At 35.6% G+C, this 26855-nt stretch overlaps 3 protein-coding genes across 3 annotated transcripts; 1 reads left to right on the top strand and 2 right to left on the bottom strand.

The window, feature by feature from the left end:
* Window positions 1-584: 584 nt before the first annotated feature.
* On the bottom strand, window positions 585-7960 carry LOC104899865 (outer envelope protein 39, chloroplastic). The gene is made up of 11 exons (XM_010687149.4): window positions 7751-7960; window positions 7577-7643; window positions 7424-7459; window positions 7053-7197; window positions 6442-6600; window positions 6250-6320; window positions 6064-6142; window positions 5825-5940; window positions 3009-3156; window positions 1728-1797; window positions 585-1285 (listed from the first exon to the last, which is right to left on the bottom strand). The coding sequence occupies exons 1-11, from the start codon at window positions 7782-7784 to the stop codon at window positions 1128-1130; spliced, it is 1083 nt and encodes a 360-aa protein (XP_010685451.1). The 5' UTR covers window positions 7785-7960; the 3' UTR covers window positions 585-1127.
* Window positions 7961-10570: 2610 nt separating this feature from the next.
* LOC104899864 (GTPase LSG1-2) lies at window positions 10571-15974 on the top strand. The gene is made up of 7 exons (XM_010687148.4): window positions 10571-11100; window positions 12572-12673; window positions 12784-12870; window positions 13528-13621; window positions 13861-13917; window positions 14151-14230; window positions 14544-15974. Exons 1-7 carry the CDS (start codon window positions 10877-10879, stop codon window positions 15688-15690), a joined length of 1791 nt encoding a protein of 596 aa, XP_010685450.1. The 5' UTR covers window positions 10571-10876; the 3' UTR covers window positions 15691-15974.
* Window positions 15975-16830: 856 nt separating this feature from the next.
* Window positions 16831-25618, bottom strand: LOC104899862 (T-complex protein 1 subunit zeta 1). Its single transcript, XM_010687147.4, has 15 exons — window positions 25294-25618; window positions 25122-25185; window positions 23517-23652; window positions 22147-22298; window positions 22015-22062; window positions 21822-21914; window positions 21392-21498; window positions 19123-19237; window positions 18875-18961; window positions 18126-18330; window positions 17883-17977; window positions 17613-17681; window positions 17410-17517; window positions 17206-17324; window positions 16831-17119 (listed from the first exon to the last, which is right to left on the bottom strand). The coding sequence occupies exons 1-15, from the start codon at window positions 25425-25427 to the stop codon at window positions 17044-17046; spliced, it is 1608 nt and encodes a 535-aa protein (XP_010685449.1). The 5' UTR covers window positions 25428-25618; the 3' UTR covers window positions 16831-17043.
* Between the last annotated feature and the right edge of the window lie 1237 nt (window positions 25619-26855).

The raw sequence follows: 26855 nt of genomic DNA, 5'->3' as shown, positions 1-26855 counted from the left end.
TTTCTTCCTTACTTCAAATCTTACGATTATTCCATTGTTTACTATACCATAAACAACCTATGTGTATACTTAACGCAACTTGAATAACGACACCATAACCAAGTAATTCAAGTTATACATTACATGAATTTATCAACCAAATACTCTAAATTATCAACATACTCATGTATGATCTTCAACGTCATTGTCAATTGATATCACGACATAATTGCATTGGTACAATTAAGCATCTACATGATACAATTCAATGTCGATTTTTGTTGAAAAACCTTTCTATTATGAGAATGGTGCATCCACTAAGTCAAAAGGATTGCATTGCATAATCTCATAATTGACAAGTACAATAGTCTATCTAGTGTGTTTGGACCTCATAATTAGCGCAATAAGTGATTGGAGAAGTTTTGCAATTTCTTTTGAGATGGAGCAAGTTACAAGATAGATATGATTTTGCATAAAATATCCTACACAAAAGAATATGAATTAACTAACATATCTCAAAAGAAAAGTAACCAAATTAAGATGTTCTTTCTGTCCTCAAATATTAAGCCACATTGTTAAAAAAAGGAAAAGAGAGAAGACAAAAGTATATAGAACCCTGATAATACTGAAGGGAAAAGCAAGTATTTTTCACAAAACATGTTTTCAAAATAGCCAAACGCATTCAACAAAGCTCATCATGGAAAATTTACAATCTCATTGAAGAAATTTTGAATGGAACTATCTTGGTACATTAAAGATCAATCAACTTGAGCCTTGGAGAGCTTATGACAGCTAAACCCTTCTCAATTTTGGCTTGTTCAATACTAGGAGACGACGTAAACCAAGCAAAGAAGAGCATCCCATTTGAGTTTCAAGCGCCTGAGAGTCTGAGACTTGCATCAGTTGAAAGGTCACTTTGTAAACATCAAGAGTCTTGTATTTCGCGCAACGGTCAAGGTACATGATTTTGGCAGGAATTGAAAAGAATGATGAATGTTTTATATTCGTATGTACTAACCTTTGCTACAAAAATTACTATAGAAAATAATTCTTAAAAAAAGAGTAACTTGAAGTAAATCAAAATTGAGCTAGAAGAATAATCAGGAAAAGTCGTAATGAGGATTTTTCGAAGGGCTTGCAAGAGTCATTCATGAAGATACATTGGTGATGTTGAAGTAGACAGTTCTCTGTTGATAACTATTCATAGCATAATCAACTTGGAAATGACCTATCTGTGATTTGAAGCGTAAGCCATATCCTATCCCAACTCCGCTTCCCGGTTTGCCTTGTCTCAAGGCTGGGTTTCCTGTCATTTTCAAACAAGAAAGGCTGAAATCTGAATTACATTGACTACTAAGTCTGAGCTTACAGAAGACAACTAATGCAGCTCCAACAATATGTACTCCCCCTCCTCCCGGAAGTAAGAAGATTTACTGTTTCATCTTTCTTAAAAATGGTTTATTATTAAATTTTCTGACGTGCTCTTAAATAATGAATATATTAACAAAATCATGTTAGAATTAACACAGCTCCAGCCATGTATACTCCATGTGCTCTTACTTGAATTAAGATCATAGATATCACAACTAATGTATAGATTAATGGGTAGATCTGTAAAATCATGCCATCAGCCATACCCTTGATAATTAGAGGTTGGGACAATGTGACAACTATGTTGGATGGAGGAAGAATTTAAGAGCAGAAAACAAGCTCCAAAGAGCTTTAGCTTCAAGATAGATAGACCATACCAGGAACAAGCCGACCAGAACCGAGATCAGATCCATAATCTAGGAAGATTGCACCTTCTAACATTTTGCTCTGCAGACAAAAAAGGGACGCCAAAATTAATGTCAGAAAACAGACTGTTGGAATATGCATATGTCCAAGAAAAAAATACAGTATAATGCTTCAAGCATATATATTTCACCATAAATCTTCTAGATAGTACCAAATTTTACTCCTCAGAGATAATATAGTAAAGAGTGCACACAATAAAATCTTGCATAGTTGCATATGAGGAAAGCAGTAGAGAAGAAGTTTGGAGTCTTTCTCCTTAATATTCATCCTTACTACATGAAAAGGAACATGGAGGAACTTGTTAAAGCGAAAATAGTTTACAGATCATGCTCTTCAATCATGTCTATCATAGGCGACTCCGATATCCCCTTCGCTACAGTTTTTGGGAGGCTCGGCCATTGACTTGGACACAGAACTTACACTTCTAGTAACTTGGTTCTTGCACTTGGTAATAATTTAGGGGTCGTCTGGTTGAACATAGGAAGTAACACTCCCTAGGAGGTTAATTTCTCATGAAGTTCCAATTCTTAGGTAGTGGATAAGCCAAAGGTTTTTGTTGATCATAGGAAGTAATCCTTATAGACATTGTTCCTAGGAAGTTCCACTTGATTAGGAGACTATGTAAGCAACTTTCTCTTGGGAAGATAACTCCACAGTTCACAACTTCACATCCCCTGGGTTCTTCTACTTCCAATGTTTTGATGTCACCAAAAGAACACTTAGTCTAGAGCATGTTTCAAATAGAAAAAGCTCCTTCTCCTATCGAACTGTCTACATACAGCATCATTTTAGCTCCAAAGAGATTTAGCCATGTAAATTAGAAATTTTAGTTCTTTCATAAATGAAACCAAATTCCTCCAAACAATAACATTCAGAGCAACTCGACAATTTTTTTAGAATAAAAGATTTGATAAGCCATTTATGATCTCACTCCATCTATGGGGATCATTCAAATCCAAGGTAGGGACCATATGAAGATGCTTAACAAGAGTCGAGCCTTGTAAATTGAGATCAAGAATCAATGTAAATTATCCTTAGAATACAATATTCTGGCACATGAAGTCCCAGCAAAGCACAAGGACCAAACATAAAGAGTAAGCAATGGGGGGAAAAATAAAGTTGCAATAGCATTACCTGACAACCAAATTCATCCTGCCAGAAACAGGTTTAAAAAAAGTGATACGAGTACATCTCAAAAGTATACTTTGCTAAGCGTAATAGCAAATACGTACCAATGGGAATGTCAATTCACTGTTAGCAATCAAACATGACCTTCCAGTTCCAACAGCACCTTCACCATACCCTCTAACACTACCAAGACCACCAATGGCAAATGCTTGATATGGAGCCATATCCCCCACTATAGAACCTCCGGTGACACTGTTGCGAATTTCATGTAAGAAAGATGAGGAAAAGATACAGGAAACGTACCATATATGTATTCAAATATGACTTTAAAACAAGAAAGCATAGATGCATGCAGTATTCCAAAGATGAGCATAGTAATAACATAAGCCACAAACTTGGATAAATAACTTAGAACAGAAGTCATACTGTCCCATGAGATCTTATATCTTGATAATAGGAATTGTTGTGGAAAAGGGCTGATCTATTAAGTAACAAGGGGTAGCATAAAAAAAATGGTTGGAAAAACAATTAGAATAAAAGCCCTACATAGAGAAGAAAGAGCAATAGTATACTGGTCAGTTCGCGTATCTCAGTGGTTGGATTATTTTCCTTGATGTATATATAATGAAGTGGCAGCCCCGGGTTTGATTACCTAGCGTAGCAGTAAGAGTTCTAATTCTTTGTTTCTTTGTGGGCAATGACCGCTAGTTATTGTCGTTCTTTTTTTTCTTTTTCTTTTTTTCATCTTTTTTTTTTTCTTTTTCTCCATTACTACTACTTCCTCCGTTTCAAAATAGATGGGACATTGTCTATTTTGGGGTGTTTCAAAATAGATGATACATTGTTATTTTTTTCCTTATTTAGTAACTTTTGCCTTACAATTTTACCATTTTACCCTTACTAACTTGTGTTATGTACATTAATCTACCTCTAATAATCTGATTAATCCTAACCTAAAACTAACAATTCCCACCATTTTTTATGACCCACCCACCCCTTTCTCATAGCCACCACCCATCTCTCTCTCCTCAACTCAACCCACCCCTTTCTCTTAGCCACCACCCATCTCTCTCTCTCCTCAACTCAACCCACCCCTCTCTTTAGCCACCACCCTTCTCTCTCCTCTCTGAGACCACCACCGTCACTACTAACCCGACACTACCACCAACTCGACACCAGATGCGACCCAACGCCACCACTACCACCTCCACCTTGCCACCGCCTTCTTTCCCTTTCTTCCCCTCCTTCTCCTTCATCTCCCTCCCAAACACATTCGCCGGCAAATTCTCAACAGATTCTGCCCGACAATGTTAGGGTTAGGGTTTCCGACATTTCGCTGAAAAGTAGGAGGAGATTCCGGCGTAGAAACCGACGATCGACGGCGAAACTCCGATAAATTCTTCCGGATTTTATCTAATGACCCGAGTTTCGAGGGAGTAGAAGAACCTTGTGGAGTGAAAACGTTGTTGAAATTCGGCGATTGTTGTTGTTTTAACTCGGATTTGTTTTCGGTAAAGTAAGATGAGAAAGGGTATTGTTTTTCGCCATTGTTGTTGTTTTGTTGTTTAGAAGAAGAAGAGGAAAAGAGGAGAGAGAAAGTGATGTTGGAGGAGGTTGTTTTTGAGTTTTTCGGGTGGTGGTGGTTGTTTTTGAGTGGTGGTGGTTGTTTTTGAGTTTTTCGGGTGGTGGTTGTTTTTAAGTTTTTCGGTAGTGATGGTGGTGACCGGTGGTGGAGGTGTTGTGGTGGATGGCCGGTGGGCGAGTTTGGGGAGGGTGGTTTTCCGGTGGGCAGGTAGGGAGGGTGGTTTCCGGTGGGCAGGTTTGGGGGAGAGGTTTCTCCCTCCTTTTCACATGGGACCACTAGAATTAATTATACTACCTAAACATACTTATGAAATTTTGCCTAGGAGTCCGTTTTAATCACAATGTCCCATCTATTTTGAAACGGAGGAAGTATATAAAATGTTGGAAATTAACATGGAGGGAATTGTATTTTTTTTAGGGGATTGTTTAGATAGGCATTTATTGTAGTTTTTTCCCCTAGTGGCTGCTGCAAATTACATTAGTTAACAGAAGTTAACCCTTATTAGTAAATGGTTCATGGTGTTAAGAAGATATTATCAGTAAATGTTAAATGTTAAATATGGGGTGTCAAAGTTGTAAATAGACGAAATTTAAGTCATCGGAAATAATTTCCTATAACAGTGTTGTACCATATCTTTTTTAAAAGGGTTATAAGTGTTAAACATGAATTATGTCACTGGTTGTAGAAGTGAGTACTGAGTATTATGTGATAGCTGACATCTAAAGAAAATCTAGCTTAAACTTATTCAGGAATCAGGACCATTCTATGTGTAATATGAGTACAGCATTGCATATGTGAAGATCAAAAGGACATACACACAGAGATGTATATTACGTAAAGATACCTAGTCTATATATCAGGAAAACAAGCTCAAATGGAATATTATAGACTCAGAGCAGAGGAGGCAATTATCAGTAATAGAGAGATTGATGGTACCAAATCACCAATTGCTATTGTCAGTAGAGAACAAGAAAAAGGGATAATTTGCAATGAAGAACGGGACATGATTTAGCTCTTCATAGCACAATAGCAAAAAGGATAGAAAAGGTATATACATGCAAACGGAAGGGTTCAAAGTTTGAGATATTTGATTCACTATTCTTAAGGTCCTCAGTAACTGCAAACATAATACTCCCCCATTTCTTCCCCTCTCTCTTTCAACTAACGTGAGCTGATTTTTAAGCTCATCTTCTTCCATCTTTTTCTTTTTCTCCCCTTTGCTTCTTTTGGGGAGCAGGAGTTGAAAGGAACTGTGCATCATTCGATTCATCTTTAAGTTCATTAATACTTCCAGTAATAACAGCATGATAAGAGAATGCAGATGAAAATAGTCACCTTGTCAATACAAAAGCAGGCCCAAGTTTAATACCCTTAGTCCCGGCAAACTTGAATCGGTTAAAAACAAGCCACTTTGACAAAACTGGGATTCCTTGCTCTATCTGCAAGCTGAACTGAAATCCAAATGAAAAGTTTCTCAGTGACATGCAGCAGATGAGCAGAACCTCATATCCTATTTCTAGAAAATAATTTGCAGTGAGAATGTCACTTCTTAAATCATAGGTTGAGAATGTTACACGACTAAAGCAATTATCATTAGCCCTGGCATAACGTGTTTCTTGCTTTAATACCACCATACTATCATGGGAACCTCCACTGCACATAGAACATTCAGGAGAAAGCAACAAAAATCAGGATTAGCCCAGGTCCTTGGAGATTAGACATCTACACGAGTTTAAAAGCAAACTTATGATCTTAATTACCTGCAAGTCACAGGAAAACCATCAAGATCTCGATTTATAGGGCGACCTTCATCACTCATAGGGCGAACATGCTGCACGCGATACAAGTTTCGACGAATAAATTCATACGAAGCTCGGACAGTCGGACTTCAACTTATGCATGACTGAAAACTATCAAAAGCAGAAGTTTCAACTTGTGCCATGTTACCTCACCTCAAATTTAATACTGGTCGTGTTGCTCCAATTGGAACTAGCTGGCTCGCTCAGATCTAAACCCACAGACGAGCGACAGAGATTCACACCCCCACTCCCTGATTGTGAGAAGTTATCAACCGGCAAACCATGAACTCCAATCTCAGGTGATATAGAATGCTGATTTACCAGAATAATTTTGCATAAGAGATTGCACCCAAAAAGTGTCTAAATGTTCTAGGTACAGTAGACAAACTATGAACCTTAATTATTATTTTCTTTACACTATAGCTTAAAAGATAGTGAAAAAATATCAGGAAAAATCATAATAATTTTGCAACTTACTCCCTCCGGTTTTTATTAGTTTACCCGTTTTGACTTTTGATATTATTCACATATATGACTTTGACTATCTCTTGTAATTTGTATTTAAGGAAAAATATAGTTATGTGAGATCTTGTTGGATTCGTCTCAATGTGTATTATCAAAATATCAACTTTTTGTAATTTTTGCTTATCAAAAAGTAGAGATATTAAGGTTGAAATTAGTGTCTCGGCAATTGTGCTCCAAAGAAATGGGTAAACTAATAAAATCCAGAGGGAGTATATAACTAGGATAAATAGTGAACAAACCTGAACCACAAGAGATTGCTGAGGAAGCCATTCAGGCCTGGGCCTCCTATAAGCCACCAAGATACTTGTGTCATACAATCCCTTGTCCCAAAACACATCAAGCTTCTCACTCCCACCAAACAAATTAGGGTGCTTGATGCACAAACTGTCATATAGCAAAATTTACCCTCAAATTAAGTATAAAAAACAAAACTTTTTAATTCTAACAATCCAAAATTTCAACATTAACATAGAAAACAAAAACTTATTTTCCTCTCAAAAACAAAATAAAAAAATATACAAGCTAAGGTACAACAAAATACATAAAGCAAAAATGACACATGAACATAAGAATGTGCCTCAAATTGTACAAGTGTAAGCAAAACCCTTACCTCCCAATAATTAATGAAAGAGGACCTCCAGAATTCCTATTGCAAAGATTAAAAAGAAAATTAAAAATGTTAAAAAATCAATAAATTAGCAAGACTAAAACTTGTAGATAATTAGCCTGAATTAAGAGACAATGAGATAGAAAAGACAGAAACCTGAAAGGTGAGAGCATCAAAGCAGCACATAATTTGTGAGTTAAATCAACATTGACATCAATTTTGGCTGAAAAACAATAAAAATTAGTTCAATATATCAATATGATGATTACCCAGTTCATATTTTATCCATTGAAAGTGAAAATTTTTGAATTGAAAGAAAAAAGAACTGACCTTTACCAGCATGGATGCTCTTTTGAGCTCCCATGAATAATGTGCTATAAAAACCATGAAAAAATTGAACCCAAAAAAATGGAAGCAAAGAAAACAATAGCAGTGTAAATTTTAAAGGAGATGATAGAGAGAGAAAGGTGGGAAGAAGAAGAGGATTTTGTTTGGAGTAGTATATGGGTTAAAGTTAAATTCTAAGGAGAAGTTGTCTCTTTCTTTGTGCTTGGGCTTTCCACAAAACCAAAACTGTGTCTTCTCCTCCTATGGTCCCACCTTTGAGTGAATTACCCGTTTTGGTGGTGGATCATCTCATTCGGCTTATATGGGTCTATAAATTATTCATTTCTTTATACGATTTGAGTGAGGGCTTTCCAATTCTTAACTGTTAATGACAAAATGGTACTTCGTCCGTCTCATAATATAGTGTTTATTTCTTTTATATATTGTCGGTCTCTAAGATAGACTTTTGACATTCGATATCTTTGGAAAAAAAAAATTGATATTAATAAGCGTGACTTTTTAAGAAATCGAAAGGTAACATAGGGGGTTTTCTAATTTTTAGAGGGTTGTAACACCATATGTTAAGATTCTAGCAAATATATGAGCGGCATGTTTGGTTAGTGGTACTAAATTGTGGTAATGGTAATGTTTTTAAGTGTAAATTTATGAAGACATACTAATGCTAATATTCATGGTAATGAAACTTGATGTCAAAACGTGAGTTTTCCTTTATAAATTTCCATTACCATCCAATACCACCTTCCTAAGTGGTAATGGATGGTAATGAAATTTTAGGAAGGAAATAGGTGTTTTGAGATAAACTAGCATTACCATGGATATTGACATGGGAATGCTTTCACAAATTTGCACTAAAAACCATTACCATTACCACCATTTAGTACCAATAACCAAATGAGCCGAGGAGTAAAAAGGTTAATTTCTAGATATGTAACACAATATAGATACAATCTTAATTACGAAAAAGAACTCCTTTACAAGAATCACAAGATATATTTTACTCCATACAAGAATTCTATTTAGGATAGATTTCCTTTTACAATCCTAATTATAATTTAAAACAAATAGTATGTATCCTAGCGATATCAAACTCTTCTCAAATGAGTTGATAAAAAAATTCCATAAAATATTAAAATCATATCATAACTTGATAATATAATAAAATCATAAGAAATTCTTTTTTAAAAAATTATACAGAAATGCATATTAGCCATGTCAAACTCTTCTCGCATTAGTTGATAAAAATATTCCATAGTAATCATATTTGTGATTAGTAGTGTTAGTGAGTTTAACAGGCTCACAAATTATGCGAGATCCGCTCAAAATTATCTAGACCCGAACATTGCAAAGTTCAATTCAAAAAGTTCATGAGCGGGCTAGAAATATGTTTTAGCTATATTATTTTTCATATTATAGAAATTAAATGAAAAGTTATACTTAAATTGTGCATAATACTTGTGAAAAATTCAAAATAAGTAGTCTAAACCTAGTTAAGAATAAATGTAATATAATTTTTTAACTGAAGTTGAGTTTTTAAGATAAATTGAACTAGATTTAGGGCCTGTTTTCCCAACCTTCAGTTGAGTTTAATTCAAATCAGTTCAGTTGCAACCAGTTCAGTTCGGTCCAGTTGCAATCAGTTCAGTTCGGTCCAGTTGCAATCAGTTCAGTTCGGTCATTTAATTCTCTAATAATAAAACAATGATAATTATTATTATAACTACTATTACTATTCCAAATATTAATATCATGATTATAATTATTATTATTATTGTTATTATTAATCCTATTACTATTGTTTTTAATATTATTTTGATTACAAATAATAATAATATTTTAATATTACTAATTATTATTTTGCTAATACTTTATTTTTCTATATGATTCGGCTAATTATATTGAAATGATAATTCAAGCCTAAAAAGTACACATTTCAATAATATTTGTCATTGTTCAAAGTACAAACTTGACAATACTAATAATATTAATAATAACAACAATAATACTTGTCATTGTTGAAATGACAAAAAAAAAATACACGTTTTGATAGTTGAATTACTAGGCAAAATAATAATACTATCGAACATTATCTAGTTTTCATAATCCGTTAATTCTTCCTCTTCTTCTTGTCCAAAAATTTATTATTATTATTTTATTTAATAACTTATTATTATTAATAAACCGTTATTATGAATTTATTATTAATTAAATAATATTATATTATATTATTATCACGACTATTAGTTATAATTTAATTCAATTCAGTTGTTTTATGCCGAACAGAAAGACCGTTAAAAGCTCGAGTCGACTTCGAGTAAAACTGTAAAGGTGGACATGGGCCGGGCCGACACGAGCCCGTTACGTGGGCCGCGGGACTATCACGATCAAGAAATTTTATTTTCGGCCCGCACCGGCACGGGCCTACGAGCCGAACGCTCCTTTCCTTTGTGTTTTAGCTCAAAACTGTCAAAAATAAAAAAATAACACAAAACATGGGCCAGGCCCGCAGGAAGCACGAGCCCAACCTGAGCCGTGGACAAAATTTTAAAATTTCAAGCCCGGTCCAACCTGCTATTTACCCAAGCCCGTGGACCGAGCCTATGAACAGGCCTGATCCGGCCCATACCCACCTATAAGTAAAAATATTACAGAGCACCCTAAATTCGGTATCGATTTAGCTTGTTAATATTTCAATTCGTGATAATGATAATATAATTATAAGAAAATCTTACAAAAGAAACAAATTATAACAAAGGATTGAATATCATCTTCTTTTCTTGACGGGCGAATATCATCTTCTAATCCACTTAGGGTTCTAAATCCCAATTGGTTTTGCATTAGCATTGACATATTAGTTCCTCTTATCATCACTCAAAAACTACAAATTATAACCTACAAAGTACAAAGCAATAGCATGAACTCAGCACATACGTAGGACCCGAGCGAGTCAACTCAGTACTACCTCGTCTCTTTTTCTCCTCAAATTGATTCATCAACAAACCAGCCATAGCCAAAGGCGCCTCCTTTATTGCATCCTCCATAAAACCCAGAAAAGATTTAAACTTGATTTCGCCATTAAAATTGGCAAGAACTTTTGCAAAAAATTAGAAGATGGGTAAGAATGAAAAAACAGGGTTAGGAAGAGCCCTAGTTAAACACCATAATCAAATGGTCCAACAAACCAAAGAAAAAGGGCGTTTTTACAAAACCCACAACAAAAAAGGGCTTATATCTGTAACTGATGTTTCTGACATTGATGCTGTCATTGAAGAAGCTGAAGAAGCTGACCGCCTTTTCTCCGCCGACAACCCTGTTCCTCAATTGCTAGTTGATGAGTATGTTTTTTTTAATCTTTTTTTCTTCTTGTATTTATATTGTTGTTTGCTCTTTATTTTTGTCATGTTAATTGTGATATTGAATTGGGTTTTCTGGATTTGAGTTGTATTTAAGGGTTTAATGAGGGTTTTATAGGAAAGAAGGGAACTTTTTCTGATGTGGGTTTTTGATGCTGTTTCTTGTGTGTAATTGGAATTGATTTTGTTGATTAGAATTTAGAAGGGGATTTTATGAGATGAGTGTTTATATGTTTATATATACTAGTGAATTTAGTTTATGTTCTGAAGAAATTTGTATTAGCTGATAAAGTTTATACCTTTGAGTATTAATGTGGTAGTTTTGTAGGTTTTGATGAGAAATTGTAGGGAAGACTAGCAGGAAGAACAGTTTTTTTTTTTTTTTAATTTATGGGTTCTTTTTATTTGAATCCATATTAGGTTGGATAGAATCATAAGTTTCTTAGTTGTATATTAGCAGAATAGGTCTTAAAACTTGGCAAAAAAGTGTTTGTTTTGGGAGAGATGGAGAATGTGGATTCGAACTCCGAAGTTTATAGGAGTAGATTAAATAAGTCGATTATGAGGGAATGAGCCAGCTAGGTAAGGTCTAGTGCTTCTGATAACTTCAATTGAGATCCTGATATGGGTTAGCCTAGTTGAACTAGGTCAATTGACAGTTTGACGAATGACTACCTTTTATGTCTTATGTGAGCAATAAAGAAGTTTGTGATTAACATACACATTACTGGAGGATTAGCTGTTTGCCTGTATGTTTATGTAGTTGGTATTTCTTATATTAAGGTGTTAAGAAGTGGTAATGAGAATTTATGAAGAAAAGCACTCTTTTGCTTGTGGAGATTTATTACCTTGGACATATAAATGGGACGATCCTTGTTAAACTATACGCAAACTTCATTACCATTTCATTAATTGGTTACTTTGCACCAAAAAAGACTCTCACTCATTCATTCCGGGGATTCTTTACATCTATAGAGTATAGACATTATTTCTTGTTGCATTTGAGTCAACGAAAGGTACTACCTCCTGGCAATGAAACTTTCTCAAAGTCTATATCCTGGATTAAGAGCCCTTGAATTTTTGACACTTGAAATAATTGCTGTTAATGCTTATTGTTTTGTTCTTAGCTCTTATATGCCCACTAGACTACTACTAGTGTTATTGTCTAGAATGTCGAAGTCAGCTGTCAGTCTTTTGGAAAGCTGCTTCAATGCTACCTATCGCTGAAATACATTCACATTGAATGTCTAATGTGCGTCTTGTCTAGAATTTTGAGGTCAGTCTTGTGGAAATCTGTGCTGGCTGATTTTGAACTCTGAAATGCCTTCATATTGTGTAATAGAAATCTAAATTTGCATTCTGCCCATACTGTACCTGTGGCAATGCTTGGTTTGTGTAGCTAGTGTTCCGATACATTTGCACTGATGGAGTATCTTCTTGATTCTGTGAACAGGGACTCCAGTTCAAGCGCCATTGGCTTGACACCTGATCAGAGGAGGCAGCAACAGAAGATGGAGGAGGCACTGCATGCCGGCAGTCTTCGCGTCCCTCGAAGGCAATATTTTTACTTTCTTCAGACTAATGTTATCCTTGTCCATCTCTTTAAAAAAAAAAGTTACACTTGTCTATAATTGAGTTTGAGTGAGTTGTTTTTCCCCTCTTTAGGCCGCCGTGGAATGCTGGGATGACAGTAGATGAGCTTGATGTCAATGAAAAACAAGCCTTTTTAGCGTGGCGCAGAGGCCTTGCTAAGTAAGTTACACCTTCTTCCTGGCTTTCATGTCTTTGCTTGAATTCTGCAACTAGAAGTAGTATATGTCATGGTGCTTTTGTATTGAGAATATTCTCCTAGAGAAAGGAAGGATTTTTTGCTCAATTCCAGCAAACTACACTTTTTCACTTACCCATCTCATGCACAATATCCATTATCGTACCCTCTCCATTTTCTCTCTAAGCCTTATTATTGATCTCCACTGTGGTAAGAACACAAAGTTAGAGAAGGTCAGCTATGTGCTCTCAGTCCTCTGTTCTTGAATTGCATATCAAGTTCAACTTGCTGAAATGTTGTTTTATCTTTCTATTTGGCTATCGCTAGTCATTGCATCAATTGACTACTGTAATTTTGAAGAAACTACTTCTAAAAAAGTTTGAACCAAAAAATGCATGAACTTCTTGTTGATAGGAATATGAATGACAGTATGTGTCAAATTTTGTGGAGCAAACTATTGAATATATATTTCCGAAATTCATTAATATGAAAGGTCTTAACAGAATATATTGTTTGGCTTGAAAGTCAGCAGTTGTTTTTAGTTGACACATTTCTTGCCGCACTGAGGGTGTACTTCAGATCTCCAAATTATAATTCGTGGGAAATCTAATTTGCGTCTTGTGTGAATGATTTCGTTGTAGACTCGAGGAGAATGAGAAGCTTGTCCTTACTCCGTTTGAGAAGAATTTGGATATATGGAGGCAGCTTTGGCGAGTGGTTGAACGTAGTGATCTGGTAAGTTTATGAGAAATTGTACCAGATGTTGAAGTTTGCCAAAAAAAAAAAGAGTCATGTTAGGAGAAAGAGACAAACTTCATGATAGGAGTCTCTTTCTTTGTGATCAAATAATAGGGAGTATTTTTCTCAGTTAACACGGTTCATTGTCATTCGTCGCCCCTCTTCGTATCTCTCTTGTATTTGGTTTAGAACTCTATGAAAGTAACTATACATACTGATTTTTTTTCTGTTCCCAGCTTGTTATGGTCGTTGATGCAAGAGATCCTCTGTTCTACCGCTGTCCAGACCTTGAGGTATAATACCCTATTTCTCTTTAGCTACTAATAAGCTGAAAGGAATTATGTGAACATATCATGTGCTTTTTGTGCACATTTTCTTAATGGTAATGCCTTGATTTGACCCCAAACAAATCCTCCATGTTCTTCAGGTCTATTAGAGTGCATGCTTGTGTTTCAGTGTGTTTGATAAAATATATAGTAGTATTCTCCAGTTCTCATTTTGCTGCTTTATTGTTAAATTGATTCAGGTGTATGTGCGGGAGGTTGATGAACACAAGAGAACAATGCTGCTTATCAACAAGGCCGACCTTTTACCATATTCTGTCAGGTTTAACTTCATGCCATCTGTATCCCGCCCGCCCTTCCCGACTGATTTACTAAATGTTTTTGGTGGACAACATAATTATTTAGCCCTTCTGCTTAACTTTCAAGTATTGTTTTTGTAACTCTACAACTTTTCAACTTTCAAAGATCTTTGCGTAGTCATTAAACTTTTTAACCAAATTTGTACTATCTTTGATAGTTGTTTGGTCAAGTAATTAATGATTTGACTTTCCTGCCATATTTTACAAGAATCCCCCCCCCTCTTGATTGCTGCATTTCTGAGTTCTGACCATGAATGATCTCATCATCATGTACAGGCTAAAATGGGCGAATTACTTCCGTGATCACGGAATTCTCTTCTTATTTTGGTCAGCTAAAGCTGCTTCTGCAGTTCTTGAAGGGAAGATGCTTAGTGTCTCAAAGTATGTGCAAGACGCCTCGGAAGATACAGAAGATGTTGAAACAAAGATTTATGGCAGGGATGAGCTGCTGGCCCGCTTGCAGTTTGAGGCAGAAGAGATAATGAGATTGAGGATATCATCCCGTGAAACTACAGTCTCCTCTCAGTCTCACTCCCCTGTTAGAAGTACTGGTGTATATTTAGCATCAAACAGTGTAACTGTTGGGTTTGTCGGTTACCCTAATGTGGGTAAGAGCTCAACCATCAATGCGTTGGTTGGAGCAAAGCGTGCAGGAGTCACCAATACTCCTGGGAAAACCAAACATTTCCAGACGCTGATTATATCTGACAAGCTTACCTTGTGTGATTGTCCGGGACTTGTATTCCCATCCTTTACAAGCTCGAGATATGAGATGATTGCTTGTGGGGTTCTACCTATAGATCGAATGACCACCCACCGAGAGGCTGTACAGGTGGTTGCTGATAAAGTCCCAAGATATGCGATTGAAGAAGTTTATAAGATCACTTTGCCTAAACCGAAGTCATATGAGTCTCAGTCTCGCCCTCCATTAGCATCAGAGCTTTTGAGAGCTTATTGTGCTTCTCGGGGATACACCTCTTCAAGTGGACTTCCGGATGAAACTCGGGCAGCCCGCCAAATGTTGAAGGATTATATTGATGGGAAGCTTCCGCACTTTGAGTTACCTCCTGGAATGTCAGATGAAGAGAGTAAAGAGAAAAATGAAGCTTATACTGCTTTTGGCTTGTCTGATATTGATGAATCTGATTCATCTGATGCTGAAGACTCGTCTGCTGAACTTGAAGAAACTGGGCCTGGTCTTGAGGATGTGATGAATGATCTTGTGTCCTTTGATCTTGCAAATGGGCTTGCTGCGGAGAAAGCTAATGTAAAGAAAAAGCCTCCTAAAGCACCACACAAGCTCCACAGAAAGCCGCAGAGGAAAAAGGATCGAACTTGGAGGGTCGGAAATGATAATGGTGACGGGATGCCTCTAGCACGTGCTTTTCAGAAGCCTGTGAATACAGGCCCACTTAAAGCTTAAAGTGGTGGTACCTATCAACGCCTACTATACTACGAGAAATTAATCTGTCGGGTTTTGAACTGCTTGTGATAAGTGCTTGCCATTCTGGTTTCTCAGGGGATTAAAGATGGATATTTTTATGTGGAATTACTCTAACAAGGTTGTCTAAATGGTGGCATGATTGATGATATACTGTCTTGAGTGTACGATCTGTAATTTCAGCTTCGGATAACATGGTTCTTCTATCTGTAGTTTTGACTCTTTTTGGCTTAGCTTACAAATGAAATATAATGCTCTTATTGTTATTTACAAGCTCTTCAGCTTTTGCTTTTCTCTAGTAGTTTGAATTTTGATACGTTACAATTATGAAAGGTGAAGCCAGGGATTATGTATGTGTCATGGTTTGTTTCTTGGTGTTTGTGTATGATGCTGAAGAACCGATTTAGGCTTAATGTCTGTTTTGAAGGAGGACAATCCAGTCGATAGAAAGGAAGAGTGGTAGATGTTGATGATGTTTCCTTTGAAATTTTTATCAATATTTACTACTATTTTAGAATGTTTTGAAAAGTTTTCTTTTTAAAAAAATACATTCATCCGTTTAGAAATAGTTGCACCATTTGTATAGTATTTACTAATGATATTTTACACTTTGATTATCTTTAGTGATATATATATTAGGAAAAACATAGTCATATAGGATCTTGTTATATTCATCTCAAATTTTTTTAGTTTATAATTTTTACTTATTGATAATTGAAGATATTAACATTTCAAATCATGCATCGGCAAGCATGAAAACATAAAACGGTGCAATTATTTCTAAACAGAGGAAGTATGTCTACAAAGGTATCTTTACTACTAATAATTTAATTGTAGCCCGAGCCTAGCAACCCAAGCAAGTTCATGATATAACCCAAGCTACAAACCCATGCTGGAGCTCAGTTTAGCCTATAAACGTCCATCATGTAATCATTTCTATTACAATTTGACTGAAAAAGCTGGCTTTGAAGAGTATTACAATTTACAACTCAAGAATTGTTGAAATGATGCCTACTTTATAGAAAGTTATGTTCCCTTTATCTTGTTCCCTTTATGTTGTTATCTTTATGATTTCGTTTCATAAAAAATTTCATTTCAATTTACTAAATCATCATTCAGATATGAAACACAAAAGGCATGATGCCTGTAAAAACAGGTAAACCCTGTTGGTTCATTTCCCTCGCAGATCTTACATTAACATTACCCTACTTAGTCTCCTCGGCTAAATACAAAATTCCACACAAATCTTGCGGTTGTCATACAAAAAGCCAAGAACTACTCCAAAACTTGGAAAAAAATTCTAAATATTCTCTCTTCAGATCCCAGTAGTGCAAACTAATTGGGTTTCCTCATGTTACGCCCAGCACGAATTACTTCATCGACAAGCAGCAACTGAGATGCAATGACAGGCCTGCAAGAAGAAAAATAAAACCACCATTTAGACTCCAAGCACATTTGGGTCCTTTTCAATTTATCAAGGAAAAAAGTTGAGTTTACCCTGAGTTAATAATCTGGCGCTTAACAGAATAATTATCAAATATACCCTCCATCTGAGGATCAATTGGCTCCCCAGTGTGCTGATTCATTCCCACAACATTTCCTCGGTCATGCTCTCCCTGAAAGCAGATGAGATTAAAACCATTTAGTTGCTCAGAGATTGACCAAGAAGCTCCAAGCCAATAAAAATGAGGCGTAAGATACCTTAAGGGAAATGATCACATCTTGAGTGTCAAGGCCAGCATTTTCAGCAAGGGTCTTGGGGATCACCAGGAGAGCATCAGCAAATGCTTCCACACCAAGTTGTGCACGCTGTAAAGAGGAGAAAAAAGAATCATACATTAATCAAGTTTGCAAGAAGGAGAATTCATTCACCAAAGACTTTGACAGCATAACTATATTATTACCCCTTGTACAGTTTTCATCACTTCATTAACTAGGTATTGCCTTGCTGCTACCTCAAAAGCTCCAGCTCCCTGAAATACATGGAACCATATTATCCCAAGTAAAAGGAGTGTATATTTTATTAAAGTATACTTCACCAAAGAAAAAAAATCAGATAAAAAACAGGTGTAACATGCATAAGCACGCACCACAACTAGGAAAGGACAGAAACATATTTCCAGTGCTGAATACAAAATTTTCAGGTGACAAAAACGTGATTAGTGATAACATACCAATACAACTGCTTCATCTTCAAGAGTGTTTTTAACTCCTCTGAGACCATCACGAACAGCATCCTTTATCTGGGCAATTGTATGGTCATTGGGACCTGTTGGTGTGAAACAGCAGGAAGAAAAGATTGAATCACGAGCTAATAGAATAGTTAAAGAAGCGAAAACGAACAACACGAAGCAGCAGCAAGTCTAATTGCAAAGTATAAAATTAATTAGATGCATGAAAGCTAGGATTTCACAAACCTTTTATAAGAATTGTACAGGAATGAGGGTTCCTAACATTTTCCACAAATGTGTACTTCTCTTCTCCAAGGACATGTTCATACACCAATCCAGCCCATCCAAGGACATCGGGTGTCATATCATCAACAGAATTAACAGCATCTCCTCCACAAGCCAAGATCAATCTTTCCATGTTCCTTCTCTTTGCTCTCCGAAGGGCAATTATCTACCAAAACAAGTTTGTATACATAAGAAACAACCATATATATATACACACTTACAAATCCAGTACAATGGAAAAGAGCTGAACACCACAAAGATGATGGCCTTAAAGGCCAGTAATGAGGAAATGGCAAAAACAGTCCATGTTGCACATAAATATATTTGGCAGCCTATGGCATCATACATTTGTACTTGTCTAGCTCTTAATACAAATGTGTGTGGGGTTGATCGTACAAACTAACTATAGAAGATTTAATTAAACTGTTATGTAACCTAAGAAAGTGGCCAATAGAAGTCCTATACTTGCATAAACCTTTACAAAGAGAATTTGCCATTAATTTTTAACAAGTTTACCGCCAATAAATAATAGCACATTTTCATAGAATGATTAGAAGGTTTGGAGCAAATTAAAACATATCCAAGCAAAAGAGAAAACCTGGATTTACTTTATGTATTGGCATCAATACGCTAACATGATAACCATGACAAGTTTAAATTTCAAGAAAGAAAGGAAACACAAAAAAAAATCACAAGGCAACAGTACTTACTCCTTCCCTTGCCAGCATATCCAGTGAAGGGGGGTCAATTCCTTTTTGGTTAATGACCACAAAGTTATTCTCAGTACCTGCACAAACCTAAAAGTAGACAAGGAATGTTATACACATAATTAGAACTTTCATAGGTGATAACGGAACAAATTATTTCCTGCTACAGATGACAAATCCCAGTATGCCGCCAATATAATTTGGATATATTTGCGTATAAAAAGCTGATTAGACATTAATAACAGTTTTACCTTATTCTTCAGTTCAATGATTTTCCTCACTCTCTCATCAACAGAGCGCCTCTCAGCAGAAACCATAGCCTCTCTCTGCTCCGCATTTGAGTAGAAGAAGCCAGCGTTTATTTCACTGCATGCAACAGAATTTTTATAAGTTCCCTGGAAGAAAAACTGCAGAGGACATATAATGAAGTTGCCTTCAGCACAAACAAAGACGTGAACTAAGACTTGTAAAATGTTATGTCTGTAAACATAGATAAAGACAACCAGCACCAGTCGCGTTGACTTATAGTAGTAATAGTACAGTACTAATCACACCCTTTAAAAAAAGCCAGAGAAAAGACCTTCATATTAAGAAAAGCAATTTCAAATAATAGCACCTTCAATGTTTTTAGAAACGTTATTAGCAAATAGTCACTGTTGGTAATTTTTGCTATGAATTACATATAGTTGAGCAAACAGCAAAATGTCTCATAAAGTCATAAATTGTAACCTGCTTCTCTACTAAAAAAAAAAATACTGGCATCTAACAATCCCCCTTCAATCAAATCACGATCCTTTGAACAAAATCCTGATCTATTAGAAGATAAAAACCCATTAAGCGTAATATTGAAACAAGAAGAAAAAAGATAACAAAAACAAAAACAAAAACTGAAACTAATAATCCCACCTTTTGGTGGTCTGCTCAAATCAATCCTACCAACACTTAATTTCAAAATAATCCCACTTTTACTCTTTATCTTCTTAAAATGGGTCGTTTTAACTACAGCTTGTTGAACAAGTCAAATTCAGATTTTTTTTTTCCTAGAGTGTTGCTCTCCTCCCTCAGGGACCCCTTACTCTCTCTCCTCCATATCCAAACAACCTCAATGAAACCTCTTTGTCTCTCCTCCCTATCCTCAATCCGTCAACCCAAAACTTTTATTTATCCTCTCCGAGCCAACCCATCATGGCCCAACCCACCAAGTCTGAACCACCAACCTTCCAGTACTTACATCTCCTCTCAAATCACAATTAGACGATTTTTAGTCTTTATTCGAAAACCTATTCTATCTCTAAAATTTAAATCTGGAAAACGAGGAATTGATCAATGATAGTCGTAAGAGCTAATTCAATTTCCATGGCTATGATGATGATGAATATGACGACGAAAAGAAGATTTGTTAATTAGGTTTGTTGAAAACATTTTCAGAAAAGTCTCAAAACGAGCTCGTGAAGTTGTTCGATTACTCTAATCAGCACTAATTATGGTTGATTTTCGTGATTTATGTGTGGTGTTTACAGTGGTGGTAGGTTGCTTGCGGTGGTGGTAATGATGTGCTGGCGTGTTGCTAATGTTGGTGATGGTGACAGTAATTGTGGTTGAGATTGTGGGTAGTGGTGGCGAGGTTTTGGGTAGTGGAGTTGGCGGTTATGGCAGTGGGGTGGTTTTGGCTAGGCTGCAATTCATGAGATATGGGAGGGGAGAAAGGAAAATTGAAAGAGAGTATTTGTTTTATAATTTTTTTGAAAAAAAAATGGCTAAACCAATTTGAAATTGACATCTGTCAAGTTAACTTGATAAACCTGTCACCATAATTTATTATCAGGTAAAAACTCATTTTAAGAAGATAAGGAGTAAAGGTGGGACTATTTTGAAATTAAGTGTTGGTGGGATCAATTTGAGCAGACCGCCAAAAGGTGGGATCATTAGTTTCAATTTTTCCAAAACAAAATATCAGTGAGCTTGGCACACTGATCAAGTCCCGTAGCACGTTCTCTTTCTGGTGAGATAGAATCATAGAGCATATCTGTCGAAATCCATGAAATAGAGTCCGATAATACTACCATTCTTACATGAAGGTGCAGGGATAAAGAGGAGTAAAAAGAGAAATTGGGGGTAGTTAAATGTCATGGTTCGTTGATTAAGGGTAAGATTGGTATTTTGCCTTGAAATACTTAACAGAATAGAAAAGTTGCAACTGATGTGAGACACCCCTAAAAGGAAGCCTTGCAGCTATTGAGGAACAGTTTATAAATTTCCATATTTGGTGTTTTTTAAGTGCTAATTGTACTCTTACTCTCTTACACAATAGGGACCAAAACATCATCAACACCATCAAATAGATACCACAGGACCCACTTCTGCCTCACATTATACAAACCCTATAGCTATCACCATGTATAAAAGGAATATACCGACATGATTCAACTGTGTATAAAAGTTTGATGCATTACGCAAAAGTCAAATGCTAAGAATTAAGACACGATGTTACTATCATGCTCTCTCATACTGAACTCATACCTTTTCTCATACTCCAGAGATACATTACAAGTCAATATGTAACAATTCTCTGCTCTTCGCTTCATATCAGGATGCCTGGAGCCGTGATCAAGGACAAGACCCTCAACCTAAAATGATGAACATCAGCCTCATAAATCATGTGCCAAATAATATTTTTTTTGCAAATCAATCCCAAACACCAGTTCTACATCAATAAAAGAAGATATAAAGTTGTAAACATGAACAACCACAACACATATTGACAACACTCAAAGCTAATCCCTATCAGCCACACATATCAGAAGAAGATAAGCATCTATATATTTGGTTGAAATTAAATCAGCTATTTAAATCAGAAGAACAGTAGCACGTTGATATTAGGTTAAAATCAAATCAGTTTATATGGCTATGAAAAATTCAGAAAAAAAAAAAGAAAAAGATAAAAACATACCAATCTTGTGTCAACGTCAAACTTATGGCGCATGTGCATGATCTCCACCATAAAAAGGTCAATTGGTTCTTCTGGCTTGCGGACGCAAAGCACCTGCCACATTAGGTTCATTCAGAAAGTCAGAAATAAGTTCACCAGTCATTCAACTCAAGCACACTTAGTTTATTTAGATAGTGGAGGAAAAAGCACCAACCGCATTTACAACTATCTCCGTCAACTGATCTGCTAGAGCTTCATGTAGCTGTTGACAAAGATATTTTGAACATCAATATAATTTCAAAAAAATATGGTCATAAGCATAAAAGGAATTAGCTATGAAAATCACCTTGGTTCTAACGGTCGTTCTCGCTACCATTTTAAGAATTTCTTTATCAGGTTCATCACCCATTACAACAGGAGTTTTAAACTTTTCTAGAAACTGGAGAGTAGCTCTTTTTGCAATCTCAAAGCCATCAACCAAAACACGTGGATGCATTCCTGAGGAGAACATGAACCAATTTAGTGCTCTATGCAAAGGAAATGCACATTAAAAATGAGCAAAAGATATAACAATACCCAATATAGATCCTAAACGAAAAATAACAGTGGGACCTCAATATCAACACCACCACATCCCAGTACGGATATCTCCTTCCCTACTGATAGATCACTATGTCTGAAAGATCATGTACACCAGCCTTGCCCTTACAGCCCTACTGGCTAAAACAAGAGTGGTTGGTGCCGTAGACCCAAAGCAAGAGAACATTTTCAAGAGTCGATGGATGAAAAGTAGTAGTGTAAATATGCAAGAACAGACGTCAAAGATAAAAAGGAAGAAAAAAAAACATTGAGAAGCAAAGAGCAAACAGATACATTCACTCTCAAACAGTAGTACACATTCAAATATTGTAATCTAAGATAGGCAAATACTTTCCTATCTGAAACTCTTTTTCATTTTGAAAAAAATTATGTGCAAAATTTCATAATTCTTTAAAAGACGATGATGGAGAAGAAAACAAAATCTTATAAGTAACAAAAGAATTCCATGAAGTCATAACCGAACAAACACCAATATGCTTTCTCATACTTCCAATAAACTCGTAAAAACTTGCAAGAATGATACTACATAAGCATGATCCTACCTCTCTATGTCGATATCCAGTTCACGTTGAAGAGACCTTCAAGCAGATAAGGTCCTCTAGGTTTTGAGCTATTATCAGGGTACCCAAAAATTTTCTAGAATAAATGTTTTTTTTCTAAATATTTTTGAATGGTTTTTACTCCAAAATCAATAAGAGCTCAGAACTCCTACTATATTCTAATTAAAGTGAGAGTACAGATAAAGTCATTATGTATTACAAATTGCGGTTGGACTACGTTTACGTTAATCGAAAGCCAAAACAGTTTGCATCATCAACAAGGTATAAATATTGGGGGCCGCACAAGCCAATGAGGGATTGTCATTACAAAGTTTACAGAAAGTTCCTTAATGTTCCTTCTCCCTTAATTCGCATTTCTATTCGATGATACTGACTATAACTGGGAAATATTGAGTTAGTTATGTTCATGACGAATCATGTCATTGATTTTGGACACAATGATAATTTCTAAACACAGCGAAAAAATTGAAAAAGTCACATTTAGGTACTTCAACAGCAATAATCATATACACCATGCAGAGACACAAACACTACTTCATTATAAGCATTCTATTACCTTCAGCAATGTAACGATCTGATTGCTTCATGAGCTCTCCAATAAAGATCACTGTGGAAGTTGTCCCATCTCCACTAATATCATCTTGCGCGACAGCTGTCCTTGCTATCATTATTGCCGTCGGATTTTGAATTTGCTGCATTTGTAAGTGTGTAAGCAAGCAAAACATTTGACCTTATCAATACTAGAACCATATTCAGCAAGTAATTGAAAGATATCCAGCAATTGCACCAATCCATGTTGATTAATTGTTTCAAGTTAGAAATCCAAAACCCCGCTATGGCTATTTAAAGCTTAAACAAAAGGAAAATTTAACTTGCACATGACCTATGGGCTTTTGAACCTTGAAGTTGGAAGATAGAAAAAAAAATTGCTATGAATGCAAGCAACCATAAGCCACAAGTTATAATTTAACACAACTCGTATTCAAACTGCTGAATTTTAAAGAGATGCAACCAGTCCTTGCAAAATCAAAACCTCAGACACACAAATTTCCTTAAAGACATCCCATCGATAAAACAAATGCCATAAACTAGCCTGATACAATATCATGGAAGCAAACGCTCCAACTATTTACCCTCGTAAGCAAATGGAAAGTTTAGATGATGTAACATAATAGAGAATTGATAAGAGCTAAAGATAATAAAAGTAAGAGAAAACAACGGTTTTCTGTATGTCAAAATTATACCCATTGCAATAGGGATTTCCAACACTAAATAGATTTAATAAGTGGCAATATTTGACCTGATTTTATCAAATATAACCATCTATAGTAAGTTGATTGACATTAAGGGTGTGTTTGGTTGGATATAAACATTTTCAATCGAAAGTGGTTTTACTATAAAACTTATTTTCCATAGAAAACTCAATTCTAGAAAAGGTTTGGTTTCAACTTTCAAGGAAAGTATGGAACATGATTCAGAGCCGAGAGAAGATATACATAACCAAATAAGTTGTATAATGTTAATGAGTGAGATATTCACGCCATGGTTGAAGAGAGAGAAATAGTGTTTTTGTCAAGTGAGATGGATTGAACCTTTTATCATAACAGAAAGTGCGGCTTCCCTTGCCTCACGAGAGAAAGTTATTTTCCACCCTTGTGAAAATAAAGTCAGCCCACATTTTCCCCTCTCAAATCCGACCCAAACCAAACAAAGAAAAGTACAGAAAGTAATTCTCCGGGAAAGCACTTTCCACCCAACCACACACCCTAAGAAACATAAATGTATCTTGATGTAAAAATTCAGGTTTTTCAAGCTCCAATTGCTCAAATCGTAGCATTCAAACTTGTTCAATCACTAAAATCAATCACACAACATCTTGACCCCTTTGAAACCCCATAAACTCATATATTAACCACGCAAAAGCACCAAAAAATAACTCACATCAGGCAAATGAAAATTCTGTTCAAATTTTTTTAACATATACCAAAATTACGACATGTAATTATCACATTATACCATAAACCACACCAAGTAACATCTCAACCACGGGAAATTTCACAATAATTACAGCTTTAGATCTACACCATAAACTATAAACCATAAACCCCATAAATTCGATAACAAAACAAAAATTAATCCATGATTTACAAAACAAACTTACCATTTCTCTCAAAAGAGTATTACCATCTTTAGTAAGCTTAATATCACCAGCACCACCAACAAGCCTGATCATAAAATAACATATAAATCACAAAACTACATAGAAAAATAATAACTGAAATCATATGATATGATATGATATAATGATATAATAAAAGTAAAGATGTAAGTACATCTTAATAGTGCCTTTAGGGCCAAGATTACTCTTAAGAACATCCTGTAAACCTTTAGCGGCGTTGATGTTCATACGAAGTGCTTCCGATTTGTTAAGCACTTCTGCATTAGGGTTTAGAACTCGTAGTGACATCTTCGATTTCTACGCTTTTTTCTGCAAATTTCGGCGACGAAGAGAGAGGAAGCGACGAAAGAGGAGAGAGAAAGTGAGTTTGAGTTTTTGTAGAACACTCTTGTGATACAGAGAAAGAGAAAGGGGGGAAAATGGAGATTCAGTAAGAGTAGTAGTACTGTAACTGAAAGCGCTATGTTGGATTGCAGTTTTAGGGCTATTCTTAATCACTAGTTTAATATACGGGCCTTTCTTGTCGAATCGGTTCTTTAAACTATCGGCCCGAACTGAGAAACTCACCAGTGTAAAAAATCATTTAGATACATAATCGACTCTCCTCATTTTTATTGTCTGTTGATTTAGCATATAGGTTCACTAGTGTATGTTGCACGTGATGCGTCCGTGACATTTTATTTTTTTTAAACGCGAAACTTCCTTAATTGAAGGCCAAACGGCATTTACAATAGGTATTAAAGAAAAACAAAATCCAATCAAACAAGGTTACATCAAATTCATCTTCCAATAAAGTACAATGAACCAACTCGAGCAATACAGCACAACTTCCTTGTATTTGCTGAATCAAGCAGCTATTGATGAGGAAATCTATCACTATGACATAGTTTGGGAAGAACAATCTTAATCTAACCATGTTAATCGCATTTGAGATTCACATACTTTCATGTTTAGTGTCGAACCTCAAACAATGTGAACAATTTCTCTTACATGGAGACAAAAGAATCATACTCACAACTCCCATATGGGAGAAGGATATCTCCACAACAGAGACTAAAAACCCATAACAGGGTTTGAGAAAATCTCATAAAGAGAGACTATATTATTTAACAAAACAAGAAATAAATGAACTTAAAACTTAAAATAAAACGGAAAAAGGGGCTTACAATGGATGAAATTATCCATGGCAGCCCCTAATTAGTGAAAAAGGGTAGGGGATGCTAGGGTTTGACAGAGAAAAGAGAAAGGAGGGTGGCTAGGGTTTATACATTATCTTGGTGCGTCTGTGACATCTTGTGGAAGTCATTTTGTGAAAGTTTTAAATTTAATTGTCATTAAGTAATATTGTTCTATTTTATATTTTTACTGATGTAAAATGTAACCGTTTTGCAAAAAAAAAAAAAACAAGAAATGAGAGAATGCAATCAGTAATTTTGTTTGGTTATTAGGAGTATTTTGGGTAAAAAGGGTGGACACCAAAAGGTCTGGAGTTTTTATATATAATAGAGAATAGAGATGTAAGGTGTAGTTTAAAAGATTGAACCAAATAATTGCTTATACAAGTCTTGTAAATTGCTATAAAGCTGGACACTGTTTCATAGTTGAGTTAATCTAAAACCCTAACTCTTTAATTATCGTCTAAATTTAATCACATTCAGTTATCCAGTACAATGCATTGGCCCTTTCACTTAGTTCTTAGTAAAGACGAAACTTAGG

The sequence above is a fragment of the Beta vulgaris genome, chromosome 7, assembly GCF_026745355.1.
Source record: "Beta vulgaris subsp. vulgaris cultivar EL10 chromosome 7, EL10.2, whole genome shotgun sequence".
Classification (NCBI taxonomy): domain Eukaryota; kingdom Viridiplantae; phylum Streptophyta; class Magnoliopsida; order Caryophyllales; family Amaranthaceae; genus Beta; species Beta vulgaris.
The sequence above is the reverse complement of the archived record's forward strand: the minus strand, read 5'-3'. Positions and strand labels throughout refer to the sequence as shown.

Bases quoted from the DNA above. Each gene is read 5' to 3' on its own strand.
- LOC104899865 (XM_010687149.4), bottom strand. From the start codon at position 7,784: ATGGGAGCTCAAAAGAGCATCCATGCTGGTAAAG. The intron at 6,321-6,441 runs GTGAGGTAACAT...TATCGCGTGCAG, and splicing joins CGACCAGTATTAAATTTGAG to CATGTTCGCCCTATGAGTGA. The intron at 1,286-1,727 runs GTATGGTCTATC...TGAAAATGACAG, and splicing joins TTCTGGTCGGCTTGTTCCTG to GAAACCCAGCCTTGAGACAA.
- LOC104899864 (XM_010687148.4), top strand. From the start codon at position 10,877: ATGGGTAAGAATGAAAAAACAGGGTTAGGAAGAGCCCTAGTTAAACAC. The intron at 12,674-12,783 runs GCAATATTTTTA...TCCCCTCTTTAG, and splicing joins AGTCTTCGCGTCCCTCGAAG to GCCGCCGTGGAATGCTGGGA. The intron at 14,231-14,543 runs GTTTAACTTCAT...CATCATGTACAG, and splicing joins CTTTTACCATATTCTGTCAG to GCTAAAATGGGCGAATTACT.
- LOC104899862 (XM_010687147.4), bottom strand. From the start codon at position 25,427: ATGTCACTACGAGTTCTAAACCCTAATGCAGAAGTGCTTAACAAATCG. The intron at 25,186-25,293 runs GTACTTACATCT...TTTTATGATCAG, and splicing joins CCTAAAGGCACTATTAAGAT to GCTTGTTGGTGGTGCTGGTG. The intron at 18,962-19,122 runs GTAAAACTGTTA...GTCTACTTTTAG, and splicing joins TCATTGAACTGAAGAATAAG to GTTTGTGCAGGTACTGAGAA.